Below are 15547 nucleotides of genomic sequence, written 5' to 3'. Positions count from 1 at the left end.
TAGTAGGTCAACTAGTCTACTTGACAATTATGCATCCAAACCTCGTGTATGCTATACATATACTTTGGCACTTCGTTCATGTAATACCCGGATCTTTCGAGACTTCTATAAGACGCTTTGAGGAATATAGAGTGGACCCTTATGCTTGAGGAGAGTCGTAATCGTGAGTAAGGAGGGACACACTAGACCGAGTGGATGTGCAGTGGACCGAGTAAGTGGCACTCGTCCAAGTATGGCACAATACTCGACCGAGTGAGTGACACTCGTCTGAGTGTACTCGGCACTCGACCGAGTGCAGCGTGTCAGTGGCGATATAAATTATGTCGGGATCTAAAATCCGCCTAACCCTAAATCACTCCCCCCCCCCCCCCTCTCTCTCTCTCTCTCTCAGTCTCTCTCTCTCTAAGCCTCCAAATTTTCTCCCTTCTCTCTAGAATTCTCCCAAACACCCTTTCATGGAATCTAAGCTTGAGTTTGAAGATGAAGCATCTTTTCCTCCACATTTTTCCCGATCTATCCTTTGTAAGTCATGTCTCACCTTTTTCCATTGTCTTTTATCTATAACATTTTGGGATTTTTATAGGTAGTATTAATTAGTGATTATAATTAGTATTGTAGGTAATTAAAAAGTAATAATAAGGGGTTTTATATAATAAAAGAATATAAGATATTTGTGATGGTAATTGTGTGATTTATGTAGGATGAGACGGTTTTATGAAACAGATTCTTGGTTGTCTCGAGTTGCTTGCGGAGTTTACTAAAAAGTAGGGCCCTTAAACTCGGTTTTAGTAATATGAATGCTTACTTATGTGTTTATTGTCATAAATTTCATGGTAGATGTATTATTGCATTATAACATGATGTTGGGTGATTATTGTGAGTCTCACATTGTTGTTGGAAACGCTTTATAACATGGTAATGAAATATGGTAAATTAAAGAGTCGAAATAATTGTGGTATACTTGTCCGTGGCATACTTGAGGTTCGTGTCTCATGAGGTAGTCGTATACTTGGGTTGTTGTGTTGCATATTGCATATATGTGATTATTGGAGGATGTTGGAGGTTGTTGGTGGTGTTGGACTCGTGTTGCGTGGTTGTTGAGGAGACGTAGGGCGGTTCGCGAGACCGTCTTACGCTTGGGTCGCCTCCAAGAGTTTCCCACTTCAAGAGAGACGTGCACGTTTATGACTTGAGTACGGAAGGACTCGTGTGGTGTCACGACGTCTGGCAGGGGTCCGGTTAGCGCTCGGGCTCGCTACCACGGGCGTGTCCCGAGTACCTGTTTTGGGCTGCGGTTCGGCTATTTGGTGGCGGTGTTGCGATGTCGTAACCGGGTTATATGGATGTGGAGTTGTGGTGGATGGAGACATGTGCCTTTTGCGCTTCATTATTGCATTTCATGTTCATGTTTACATGTCTTTCCGTGAGTGTTTGTATTATCGAAACTGAGGTGTATTGGTTGTGTGTAACTGTCGTCTTTTTTTTAATTGAGGTGGCCTATGATGAACCTTATGATATTTCCGGCATATGGGGAGCAGTTTGAGTACAAGTTTAGATTTGGCGACGATTGGGATTTGGGCCACGCTACGGATACTTGGAGTCTAGTTCCATAGTCCTATGGTAGATGACATAAACCTTAGTTGAGTTGTACTAATGTATAATTCACATTTGTTATTCATTTATTCATTTATGTAATTCATTAAACATTCTATTTATATAAAGGTTGTTTAATTGAAGTTCCGATTCACTGTCTCGGGAAATCGAGATGGTGACATCTCCAATTACTTTGGTCGGATAAGAAAGGGGCGTTGCAGTTCATGAACCCAAGAAAGAACATTTGGAGACAGCCATTCGGTTAGCTCGATACTTGAAGAAGAATCCAGGTAAAGGGATTGTTATGGACGGAAAATCAGCCTTGCAATTGAATGGATATTCTGATTTGGATTGGGCTAGTTGTCCCATAACGAGGCGTTCTTTGAGCCATTATTTTGTAGCATTGGGAAATACACGTGTTCGGGATTGGGCTAGTTGCCATTAGTCATTACGCATCATATTCCACCAGTATCATCAATCCATTCTGCCCTCCCCTTCCCTCCCCTCCAGGGGCGGGTCCAGGAATTAAAAGTACGGTGGACTAGAAAATTTTGCTTTTTCATATAAAAAATTTATTTTGACACTATTTAAAGAGGCTTAAAATTCATAATTATATACTCGCTTTAACCCTTATTATTATATGGTATTATGCTTCATTTTCATCATATTCGAGCCAATAATTTTAAATTATGATGACACTTTATCGATATTATATTACCTAAGTACTTATGTGCTAATTAAGCTTACATATAACTATTCTTATTATTTTACCGATAAATTGTTAACGTTATAAGTCTGGACAAAATTTTTGGATAATGAGAGCTTCATAAATAAAGGAGGGTAATAAAAAGTCATGTTAGACAATAAACCACAAAACAAATCCGTATCTTATAGAAACTATATGGCTTTATAAAGTATAAAGTAGAGCTGATCAAATGACCCAAGCCCATTGGCCCTACCCGGTCCGGCCGGGTTTTTTTGAAGGGCTTGGGTCTTTAGTTTTGGCCCAAAAAAGCCCGTGGGCCGGCCTAAAAAGGCCCAAAATATTTTCGGGCCGGGTTTGGGCCAAGCGTTTGGCCCGGCACAGCCCGCCCCATATTTATAAATAATGAATATTTTTTCTAATAAAACCTATTAAAGTAGCGTTAAAGTTATACCAAACTCAAGTATATTTTTTTAGATTTATAAAACAAAGTATGCATAACATAAATCATATCTAAGAATGCATGATTAAGCATTCTAAAGTGGCGATTTTTGTCATTATTTTATTTTAGAGAGCAATTCATATGCATTTCATCATATTTTGTGAAATTTTATACACTATGTATGTTTTAAAAGTTGTAACTGAAGGTATTACGCTAATTATTTCCTAGGGTAAGTCGTAAATTTTAGGGTCTGAAAAAGCCCATTTAGGCCCAAAAGCCCGCATTAATCCATAAGGGCCGGGTTTGGGCTTGCTAAATAAGCCCACGCATCTGGCCCGACCCGGACCGGCCCACACAAATGGGCCGCTTTTGTTAGAAAGGCCCTACCCAAGCCCGCATTGGCCCGGCCCATGATCACCTCTAGTATAAAGCCAAAAGAAAATAAAAATTCCAACAAGTAAAATGGTTAAAATGAAATTATGTCCTCCTTTGGGTTTGAACACCCAACCACTAGAAATGTATTCATAACACTATACCATTTAACCAAGGGTATAATATATTTCTATCAATTACAATATTTGCTTATTAGTCATTTTTTTCTCAGAAAACAGGTTGGGCTCCAGCCCATATAGCCAATGGGCTGGATCCGCCCCTGCTCCCCTCCCCTCACTCCCCCTCCCCTCACTCCCCCTCCCCCTCCCCTCCCCTCCCCTCCCCTCCATTTTCCCTCCTAAAATGGTATCCAAACAAACCCTAGTGAAAAATAAAAACAAATGTCATTTTTTGTACAATATATTGCTTTGCCATTTACAGATTTGTTCAAGTTTATTTTTTCTGTTTTACCGTTTCGTTTTATCTGTATTTAATCAAACAGGCATTTCTGCTTACAGTTTTAAGGTTTGAGTACATGAAGAAAACGGTAAAAAAACAAAGCAATTAGATATTATCCAAAGAAATTCCATTTCAGGCACAATTGAATTTGCGCAAAAGAAATCAGCACTTTACATTATATGCAAAAATGTATAGAACTCCCCTGCTCCCCTAACTCTTTTGCTGTACAAAAAGTATCCCCGACGATGTTGATGGATAAACCAGGCAAAAGAGCTCATCATCCTACTTTCCCTACCCCTTTGGAGCTCTGTTGGTTAGAATATGTTAATATGTAGATTTCCATTTCCCCTCGAAATTTTTTCGAGCTCATTTGTGTCTGAAGCATTCAGCCAAATGCCAATATGGATGACGAAAGTGTTTTTTCCGTTCATTACAATATAACTACCACCCATTTCGTCCTTTGGATTGTAATAACCGGCTCTCTCCATGATCATCGTCATTTTTGTTTCGGGCTTTTTCAACGCGCGATTTTCTAACAGCCTGCTGGATTTGCCTTTCATGCTCTTTCAGCATGTCTTCAACGTTTCCTCCGTGAGGGACTAATGGCCCTGAGTAGTGAATCTTGCTTTTCATCTTTGGCGCATAGCCCTTTGAAACATGACAGCAAAAAGAGTAGAGTTAGCCTAATTCTTTCATACGATTTTGTTGATAAATGATAAACAATAGTTGGTTAAAAATCCACCCCAAATCGGTTGCCTCAATGGTTATCACAACTTGAACTCTAGGTTCAAACCCATGAGGGAACAATTGAAAGATCAGGACGAGATTATGTTTATGTTCCTACGACAGCCGTTAAAAAGGGTGTCATGTATCATGCCAACATGCAGAGGTGGCTATGGGCCGCCGGGCCGGTTTAGGGACAAGAGTATGTTTTGAAGGCCTTAACCAGCCCATGGTGAGAGGTAGGCTGGCCAGGCCACGCCGGTTCCTGGGAAGGCTGATTTCGAACCGACCCCTTAGGCAGGTCCTGTAGGGCCTGACCCACAGGTTTGGTCCATGATTTTCTTTGGTAAGAGGCGGACTGGGCTCGGGATATTGAACCCTGCCCTGGCCCAAGTAACATTACAGGCCATTACGGGCTTGAAGCTGTCCGACCGCGCCTTGGACCGGGTCGGACCGTGCTGACCCTTGCAATTAGCCACCTCTACCAAACATGTATTCACAATGGTTTACCTTGTGCCCAAGGTAGCAGCTATGAGCGACTATAAGTCTACAAGTCCATTTTTCAAAAATTATCTTCAAGCCTGAAGCCTCTAAGGAAGAAAAAAAAAATTAATGATGGGACAAATTTTCAAGTATAAAACTCACTTACATTGTCCTTGCTAACTGCCCAGTCATCCCGTCTGGATGACAAGTTCGACAAGTCAGATACTCCATTAGCCAAGCCAGATTTCTGAGACCTAGAATCTGATCGTATCCTTCCTGATGTCAGGTGGCTGTCATCATCCCTCGCTTTTTTGTTCCAAGATGATCCAACAGCACTTGGATGAACCATGGAACTACTGTGAGACTGTTCCTTGGCTGAATTTCGTTTGTAAGAAGTCACTTCATTCCCATGTGTGCTGTGATTAGTGGGACCCTTTTTCCCCTGCAATGTGATTACAGTTACTTCATCTTTAGATTATTGGTGATCAAATGCGAGTTTGAGTGACACGGGTTAGGCCCAATGTGGATTTTGTGTGACCCATAGACAAGCGAGTTTGAGATCAGTTAGCAAGTGGGGACTAACATTTTGAAATTGCAGTTGTCCAATGAGCGAGACGGCCTATGAACAGCTCTACGCCACTACCTAAAATGGAACAATTGATAATATGGAAATCCGTTTATTTAAGGAGTGTACCTGCAAAGAAGCATCACTGTCGGCATCAAATTCAGGGGTGATCTTAGATTGTCTTTGACCTCTTCTAACAGATTCTGGCCCTCTTCCTTTAACCGCCTCTGCCTTTTTCCTGAAATTAAACCAGAGATAATTAACATGAGAAAATCACGATGAGTGTTCTAGATTTAAGAGTCCCTTCAATGGCTTCAACAACATGCAGGGCAATAAATTCAAACCTTAAAAGAAACTGATATGAATGCGGAAGCAATTTAAATAAAAGAACGATATTTGTAGCAAGGATCGAACTCGTGACTTATAAGACCGACGGACAAGTTTGATTCCGTGTGGATATTTGACTAAAAGCCAGCCTAGACTTCGAGTCAATTGGATACTTGGGTCAAAGATTCGATGAAATCTGATCCAATGGCTGCACTTGATAGGGTGAATTAAATTTAAGACCTATTTAATTTAACTCGAAGATTTGAAGTGCCTTGTCAAATCTGAAATTTTGTGATCAAACCCGATCGTTTTCTGTCTTTTTATTAATCTCTTAACTAAATAAATATAAGATACATAAACACCTAAATAAGCTAATAGTCTTCTTAACAAACAAGACTCCTAATCAATTAAAAAATAATTAAATATCCTAACTTAATCTATCAGCTAGAATGATAAGTTTTTATTTATCTAAACTACTTCCTATAATCTGAACACAGCTCGCCCGTGTTCGATACATATCTATTGAATTATTTAATCATCAGGATTTGTATCATACTCCCTTTCTTCAAAAGAATCGTCCCGATTCTTAGAACCCTGGAATCCTCCGGGATCGAATACAATCCTAGCAAATTCAGATGCATAATTGATGACGAAGAACAGGAAGTTAATATGTGTGCAAACCATTAATCTCGTATTCAGCTCATCATCTTCAATCTTCATTAATTTGCAATCATTATAATCATTAATAACCCTCTTGTGCCGTCTCAACTCGTGCCTTCCACCCCTCCACCCTCCTTGCACGAGAATAACTCCAACATTAACCTCGACAATTTCCTCATCATTATAATCATCAAAATTTCAGCATTAACCTCAACAATTTTCTCATCTTTATAATCATCAAAAATAGGAGGCAATGTTGGATTAAACTCAACCTTCTCTTCGTAACTGCTTTCACACAAGAACCCTCCTGCCATGTCTTTTTTTTGGATGAACAGTACACATGAATAGTAATATATTTTATTTTATTTTTTGCTGTCACGCCTAGAATAACAAGCTACTAGAACCTGCTCCTGAGATGAGTAATCAAAACCGATTAACCCTCGAACTACCTGCTCGATTTTAACCTTTAAACTCCAATCACAATCAGAAATTCAACTAATAACTTGGCTTCGACACGCCTAGGACAGTCTAGATTTACGGAAATCAAGAGCCAAAGCTCTGATACCATATGATACGAATGCGGAAGCAATTTAAATAAAAGAACGATATTTGTAGCAAGGATCGAACTCGGATTTAGGGAAATCAAGAGCCAAAGCTCTTATACCATATGATACGAATGCGGAAGCAATTTAAATAAAAGAACGATATTTGTAGCAAGGATCGAACTCGTGACTCATAAGACCGAGGGACAAGTTTAATTCCGTAGGGATATTTGACTAAAAGTCAGCCTAGACTTCGAGTCAATATTTGGGTCAAAGATTCACCGAAATCTGGATCCAATGGCTGCCTAAGTTAAAGACCTATTTAACTTGAGAAGGTGAATTAAATTAAAGACCTATTTAATTTAGGGCGCACATAAAGGCACGGCCCATATCAACTAAAACACGGGATTTTGTTAGTAACTTACCAACTTGCCCTGCTCATCTTTTGAGGCTTAGACAATTAAAAAACCATAAACCACCTACTTTACTAATTTCCCACTGCAAGTCTTCAACCATCTACTATTCTACTTTACCAATTTCCACTTTACCAATTTCCTAAACCTAAATTCATACGAGCATCAACTTTGCGGCACAAAATAATCTCATGGGATAATTCAGGTATTAATCTCTACTTTTCTTTTTACTAATTCATATTTCTTTTCAATTCAAGGTTAATTGTGTTGATTGGTTGGATTTGTTTTTTTTTTATACTCCGTATATGGTTCATTTTAATGGTAGATTATGGTTCATTTTGGTTGTATAAGTTACTAAAGACTCGTATATGGTTCATTTTAGTTTCTCTATTATTTTCTAATGGTAGATTACAATTCATCGAGATTTAATTTTATACAAAGGTTCATTGTAGTTTTCTTATACTTTTTATGTGGATTTTGGCAATTTTTATTCTTATCAGTTATTCTTTGAGTCATGGATATGCATAGTAGTACTGATATAGAAGCCAATGTCAACAATTTACATGGTAAGAGATTTCATACCCGAGAAGAACTTTTTGAGGAAGTGAAATCTTGTTTTGTGTTAAAAGGGTATGCCATTTCTATTCAGAATTCAAAGAAGGATGAGTATGTAAATATTGGTTGTGATAGGGGTGGTGTTTATCGTAATAAAAGTAAGAATCCGCTTGAAAGTCGTAAAAGAGAAACAAGTACTCGTCGTATCAACTGTCCCTTTAAAATTCAAGGCAAGAGAAAAAGTGACGGGCTTTGGACACTTGACTTGATAAACATTTCTCACAATCATGATCCATCTAAAGACATGTCTGGTCATCCTTCTTGTCGACGTTTGACAAAATCAGAAACTTCAGAGGTGGAAAGATTGAGTATTTCTGGTATTCAACCTCGAAACATCCTTTCTTCTCTTCGATTAAAAAATCCAAACATTCAGGCAGTGTCTAGGACATTGTATAATGTCAAAACAAAAATCCGCAATGAAAAGTTAGATGGTAAATCAATGATTCAAGCACTTTTTGAAGAATTTGGTCGGTCAGGGTTCCTTTACAATTATAAGTGTGATGAGAAAGGTCATTTAACCCATGTATTTATTGCTCACCCTAAGTCGGTTATGCTAAGTAAGATCTATCGGAAGGTGTATGTGTTGGATTGCACATATAAGACTAATGTGTACAAGATGCCGTTACTTGATGTTATAGGAGTATCAAGCTCTAATAAGTCATTTTACTCTTGCTTTGTCTTCTTAAAGAAAGAAAAAAAAGAAGACTATGTTTGGGCTTTACAAATGTTTCGTGAGATGATAGATCCTTCATTTGAGCCTATGGTTATTGTTTCTGATAATGATAAGGCTTTGACAAAGGCCATATTAATTGTTTTTCCTCGAACTACTCATCTCTTGTGCATTTGGCACATACAAAAGAATATTGTTGCTAAGTGTAAAAAACAGTTTATGGAGGATGAGGATTGGGATATGTTCATGTCAACTTGGAATGCAGTGATGTATGCTGAAACAGAGAGTTCTTTTGAAGAATCTTGGGTTTTTCTAGAACTTCTATACAAAGAGAAGAACATTGTTATTTCATACCTAAAAGAAACATGGATGCCTCACAAGCAAAAATTTGTAAGTGCATGGACTGATACACATCCTCATCTTGGTAATCGTGCTTCTTCGCGGGCTGAGGGTGCACACGCAAAGCTAAAGGGCTACCTCCAAGTCTCAACTGGGGACTTTGTTCAAGTAGTGAGTAAAATTTGCTTAGCGATTGAAAATGAATTTCAAGAAATAAAGACAATGCTTGAGAGTGAACGTATTAGAGTTCCCCATAGGTGCCGTATTTCTCAATTTAAATTTGTACTCAATTGTGTCTCTCATTTTGCTTTAGGCCATTTATTTAAGCAATATGAGATGGCAAAATTTGGTACACTCAAGCCAAATTGTACTGGTCACTTCAGTGCAACTATGGGTTTACCTTGTGCTCACGTGATGAATCAAGCGAAAGAAATCAGTTTGGCATTAGACTCCATTGATCCACAATGGAGAATTGATACTACTTTCTTAAGTACTCTTGATGTTGGGGTGCAAAATGAAGATAATGGAATAAGTGGGTTGTGTAGTAAGTTGCTGGATAAGTATAAGTTGGTTCCCATGACTGAAAAGAAAGAGATAGAAGGGAAGCTTATGCTAATGTTATGCCCATCAGACTCAATCCCATTGGAGCCAAATATCCAAACTCCTAAAGGACGTCCACCTGGTTCACTTAATAAGAGGAAGGAACCGATAAGGTCAACAAAGAGACGACCATCAGAGTTTGAAATAGTCGAAACGTCTATGACGAGAACAAGTAAACAAAAAAGCGCACACGCGGGTGATGAAACTCAATCAGTTTTTGGTGTGTCAGATTCACTTGAACTAAATCAAGGAAGTCCTTTGTTTGGAATTGACTTGAACTCATACATTTCTCCGTTAGATCCGTTTTCGTTGGATTCACTTTAATGTACGTTTTTTATGTTGGTTCTTTTGATATATTTGTATAATTGTATATAGAAGTGGTCATTATGGCTTTACTAATAATGTTATGAATGTTCACAGGTGCTATGATGAAAGGTGCAACTCTTCTCTTCCTCAGTTAGACTTTGGCACAATTTTTGGGTCCGTTTGTTGCTGGCTTCATTTTTTGGACTACTACAGTGGAATGCATACTATTTCATGCTAGGACAATTGGCTCATGTAGTAGGCAATTTATCTCAAGTCATTTGTATTTGTATTGTGATTTGCTGTACTTTTTTTGGACTACTACAGCGGAATGCATACGTTTTTTTGGACTACTACAACGGAATGCATACCATTACTTTTTCGCTCCCCCTTTTTGTTTTTCATTTTCCCCTTTCTATTCGCTTTTTGAGGTGTGCGTTCACCTATGGATGGTTCTAAAGGATGATTCATGTCAGCCGACCCCAAATCATTTTTGGATTAAGACTCTGATGTTGTTGTTGTTAATGCTTAAATAAGTTAATTTAATAAAATTTATACTAATAAAATATTAATGCTAATTAACATCACAAATTCTCATTTGTGACGGAGGTACTCGTCGTAAGATTGTGACGGGTACCGTTTCCTCTCACAAAATACCAATTAAAAGATGAGTGAGAAGCACATGGGGGTGTCCCACCTTGTCCCCTCTCCCTTTTTGTGAGAGGTCACAAACTTGTGACGGGATTAGCCCGTCACAAGCAAAATTAGCTGAATTAACATACCAATTCAGCATCTTCACTGGAAAAAAAGAAAAAGAAATATGTGGGTTTAGGGTAATGCATAACAGTGAGCATACACGTAGCATACATGCTTTTCACAATTTCAATGAGAGTTGAAAAGTCAAGGGTGTAAAGTGTCCCAAAACAAAGAAATCCCGTGTTTTAGTTGATATGGGCCGTGTCTTTATGTGCACCCTTAATTTAACTCAAAGATTTGAAGTGCCTTCTCAAATCTGAAATTTTGTGATCAAACCTAATCTTTTTCTGCCTTTTTATTAATCTCTTAACGGAATAAAAATAAGATACATATAAACACCTGAAATAAGCTAATAGTCTTCTTAAGAAACAAGACTCCTAATCAATTAAAAAATAATTAAATATCCTAAATATGATCTATCCGCTAGAATGATAAGTTTTTATTTATCTAAAGTACTTCCTATAATCTGAACACAGCTCACCGATGTTCGATACCTATCTATTGAATTATTTAATCATCAGGATTTGTATCAGCAACTTTTTGCACAAGTTATCAGTCAAGTTAGAATGTTTTGAATTCAGATCAACATGTTTGGCTATGTGCAGGAGGGTTCTACACGGGTGTTCGCATTCTATCTTACTTCACGCGGTCCTAATTTCAGAGTTATGCATCTTTATTAATGTCTAAACTCTTAACATGGACAAAAGAACAGAATTTCGCACATCTTCTCTTCATATGGTGCTCACAGTTTTAATTATGGACCACAGCACCTCACATGAGCAGGTTATTAAGGTTTTGAATGGCCACATTTTAGAGTTATCCACAAATGTCACCGACCGCATTTTGAGGCGGTATAGCTGGCATTTATTGGCCAATGGCCACCGCAACAACCACTTCCTAGATACATTAACAGAAATTTTCCAGTGACGACTAGCTTGAGTTATCACACCCGAAAGTGGTTTTCATATTTACACCATTAACTTCCACCAGTTGTTCAACTCTACACATATCCTCTAAGTACTTAGTTACTTACCATTGCAACATATTTCACCTGTAACCAGTCACCTTAAAAGATTTATATACGAACTTTTTGGATTCCGACTTCAAAGAGCATTAAAATGATTATCTCAGATGGAATGAAGTCCAGACATTGCAAGGGGCACATAAATTTGATCACCTAAATGCCATACATACCTTCTAGCCTCTTCATCTCGAAGTTTTACATCAAATTCTTTTGAGGGAGCATACTTTGGCAAGCTTGAAGGATCACAAGGAAGTGGGTGTGTCGTAAAGAACTGAAAACCAAAAGTCGGGTTTAGAAAGAAGTTTAAATGTAACCTCTTCATCTCTAAGTACTTTCCTTGATATGAACAGAAATAGGATAGCAAATGAAAGCTACCAAAAGAAATTGTCGATTACCTCACTATTCAAAGCAGTTAAGGTCGTCCCCCTTCTTTCAGGTTCCATTGAGAGTAAAGCGTCGACAAGGGACAAAGCTGAAGCTGGAAAATCTTTAAATGTCTCAGGGAGACGACGCTTGTAGGGTTGTTGGGGTTTAAAACTAGTTGCATGTGGAAATTTAGTTTTCTTCCAGTAAGACTCTGAGGGTGAACCACATAACTTAAATATTTTGTGCATCTGTTCCACCTAGAAAAATTTTTTTAACAAACGATCATTAAATCTCATCATGATTGTTGCATTCAGAAATACCAAGAAGTTACTGAAAAAAGATTGCATATTAAAGCCAAATTCTAGCTTATAAGAAGATCAACTGGTTTACAGCAGAACAGCATACCTCAGTTCTTCCAGGCATGATCGGCTTTCCAGCAAAGAGTTCTGCAAGTATGCAACCTACACTCCACATATCTACAGCAACACCATAGTTAGTTGAGCCTAACAAAAGCTCTGGAGCCCTATACCATAAAGTTACAACACGACTAGTTAATGGCTGTCTTTGATCTGGCTTAAAGAAAGTTGCCAAACCAAAATCTGCAATTTTCAGCACTCCATCGTCGCTGATTAGAAGGTTGGACCCTTTGATGTCTCTGTGAAGGACTCCACGGCTATGGCAGTGTTCTAGCCCAGAAAGTAGCTGCTTCATGTAGCATTTAATCTGCATGAATTCCCGTAATACATTGAAAACAATGTTACAAACTTACAATATGAACAGTCAAATTTTAATTTTCTTATCTAATAATATTTGGTATAAAGAGGAGCCATAAGGGCAGTTCTAATGTACTTCCGAACCCAGGTCACAAGCTCCAGCCCTCAATGGCTTTACCAACTAGATTAGCGGACATTTGCTCAATTAAAACATTGTGGTACTTGGCACCATATTATATTCGAGATAGATAGTACCTGTGCTTCTGTAAACTTGTTTCCAGGAGATGCCAAAAGGCCAGCTAGATCATGCTCCATGTACTCAAATACAAGGTACAAGCTTCCTGACATCCTTGACGTGACTAGACCCTCGAGTTTCATAATGTTTGGATGGTCCAACTTACGTAGAATGACAATTTCCCTGGCCATGAAGCGAACACTTTCTGGATCCATGTTAACAAATCGCACCTTCTTCATAGCCACAACTTTCCCAGTTTCAAGATCACGAGCCTTGTAAACACTGCTGTACGTTCCTTGGCCAATCTGGTCACAGATGGGAAAGACCAAATTTGTCAAAACACTGATAAAAATGCATGCGGTAAAAGTTTTCACGGTGCAAGAAATTGAAAGTAAACACAATGCTAAAATACCCATCTCCTAAGATGGGCAAACACCATTTCCACAGGCGAAATTGAATACAACCCGCTGGGTTTGTTATACATAATTAAATCATTTTCTATTGTTACAATTGTATTTCCGAGGCCTAGTCCATATTGCCTGTGGTATATCTCCACCCTAAACAAGGAGTAGCAATGTAGCATAAAAACATGTGCAAAACAATACATTCCAGAAAAACTTTTCAGAATCTAACCAGCTATGCTCACCAAATCCTATTTTGCGGGTCAAAAGACAACTAAAACAATTCTAAGTTACACTATAGTCTGTCAAGCAATGCAAAACGTCTTACACTGACCAACTTGGCTTGTTTGAAGAAAATTGCAAGAGGAAAAGGGAGGGGAGGGTATGATCGTAAGATGCTCTATCGTTTATTGCATAGTACCGAGATGGCTTTAAAGTTCACTATCATACTACACACACTCATTAGTCACTACAGCAATCTCATGCAAATAGTCGTTATGTAAAGGGCAACAAAGTAGCAAAAATTAGCAAAACAGCAAGGTGAGCATCAGAAACAGGATTATCATTACCAGTTCAAACGAGAAGTCAAATGGTATGACAATTACCCAAAAGACTATCAAATGCAGTTGCATAAAGAAGTCCAAACAATCATAAAGTACCATAGGTGACACAAATGATAATACAATCAGCAACAACGACAACAACAGCATTATTCAATGGCTCATGCAATGGCAGGGTAAGGGGGCCGGACGTATGCAGCCTTAAACTTGGCTAAACAATACGATACTATTTTCCGGATTTCTAACATAAATTAACCAAACCAAAGATTAATAAGAAAAATCAACTAACTTTATCCAACTTCTGAAAGGAATCAGCCCTTCTAGGCACCCAACCTTGGATGGCTTCACCAGCCACAGAACTCAACCAAGAAGGCCACCCAGCAAAACCCTGATCCCCACGCTGCGCGCGTGACATACTAACAATCCTACTCATTCCCTTATGATCACCATTACCCTCTATATCCACGGTACCTCCCCTATGATTGGACCCCTTAGACAATGGTCTTTCCACAATGATACCTATACTCTTCTCCCCACCACCATGTTGATCATCCACATGTTTACTACTTAGCGAACCTGAATGCTGACCCTTAGACGGAACACGACTAGTTGCTCGGCTAGACCCGCTTAACGAACCCGAATTAACCCCGGATTGAACCCGTGATGGGGGCCTACTCCCCCGGGTTGACCCATCAACATAACCATTATTTTCCTCTCCATTTATTGAATTACTCAATTCTTTCAAATCTTTAACACGTTGACTTTCATTACCATTATCAATGGAAGATGTTGCCTTTGAACAAATGCAACCCATTATATCAAATCAAATCAAATAATAATTATAATTATCACCCAATTATTATGATTTCCCAGTTTTTCTAATTTTGTTAAAATTAAATACCACAATGCATGTATTATTATTTAATTAAATTATTTAATTAATAATAATTGTAGGATTGTCAATTGGGTTCCCTCAAAAGTTAGAGAAGAACACAACTAACAACCCTAAATAATTTTCCCACCTAAGAAAAAGGGGAAAAATAAAGATTTTTTTTTTTTTTTTTGAATTATTGTTTATTACTAAATGTAGCAACAACCAAGAATTTGAATGAATGAAATTAACTCAATTTGCCTATTTGGCAAGGTTGTTGGTCCAAAATTTGTTGGGAAATTAAAGTCAAAGGTAATGTAGGAAATTAAAATGGTAACAGAAATTTAAAAAAAAAAAATTAAATCAAGAAATTTGAAATTATCAAAACTTAAAATTCAAATTTTTTGATAATTTTGAGAAAAAAAAATAGATGAAATTGAATATAGTAGTAATAATAATTTAACAAAAATGATGGTAGTGATTAAAACCCATAAAATTCAAAAAAAATATTATTTATTATAATGAATAATAATTTGAATTTGAAAGATAAATAAAAGAGAAGGATTATGTATACAAAAAATCTTTGGTTGAAATTTGAAGAAAAGAAGGTGGACCCTACAGGATGTGATTAAGAAGAAAGAGTCGTTAATTAAAGGGATAAATTAGGAATATAAGATTAAAAAATGAATTAAAGGGTAATAATTAAAATTAAATATAGAAATAAATATTAAAAAGTGGTGTAATTTGGATAAAGTTTGAAGTTGATAAGATTAAAAATATTTGAATTTGAATAGGGTTGTTCCAAGTTAGTT

General features: G+C 37.7%; 1 protein-coding gene across 1 annotated transcript; it reads right to left on the bottom strand.

Moving 5' to 3' along the window:
- Positions 1-3683: 3683 nt before the first annotated feature.
- Positions 3684-15547, bottom strand: LOC141586728 (putative serine/threonine-protein kinase At1g54610). The gene is made up of 8 exons (XM_074408036.1): positions 14154-15547; positions 12924-13208; positions 12361-12678; positions 11985-12212; positions 11760-11860; positions 5470-5578; positions 4942-5217; positions 3684-4217 (listed from the first exon to the last, which is right to left on the bottom strand). Exons 1-8 carry the CDS (start codon positions 14676-14678, stop codon positions 4011-4013), a joined length of 2049 nt encoding a protein of 682 aa, XP_074264137.1. The 5' UTR covers positions 14679-15547; the 3' UTR covers positions 3684-4010.

This window comes from Silene latifolia, chromosome 6, assembly GCF_048544455.1.
Source record: "Silene latifolia isolate original U9 population chromosome 6, ASM4854445v1, whole genome shotgun sequence".
In the NCBI taxonomy this organism is placed as follows: domain Eukaryota; kingdom Viridiplantae; phylum Streptophyta; class Magnoliopsida; order Caryophyllales; family Caryophyllaceae; genus Silene; species Silene latifolia.
The sequence above is the reverse complement of the archived record's forward strand: the minus strand, read 5'-3'. Positions and strand labels throughout refer to the sequence as shown.

Coding starts and splice junctions, on each gene's coding strand:
- LOC141586728 (XM_074408036.1), bottom strand. CDS start 14,678: ATGGGTTGCATTTGTTCAAAGGCAACATCTTCCATTGATAATGGTAAT. Junction 12,679..12,923: donor ACAAGTTTACAGAAGCACAG/GTACTATCTATC, acceptor GAATTCATGCAG/ATTAAATGCTACATGAAGCA. Junction 5,579..11,759: donor CGAGATGAAGAGGCTAGAAG/GTATGTATGGCA, acceptor GTTTAATTTCAG/GAAAAAGGCAGAGGCGGTTA.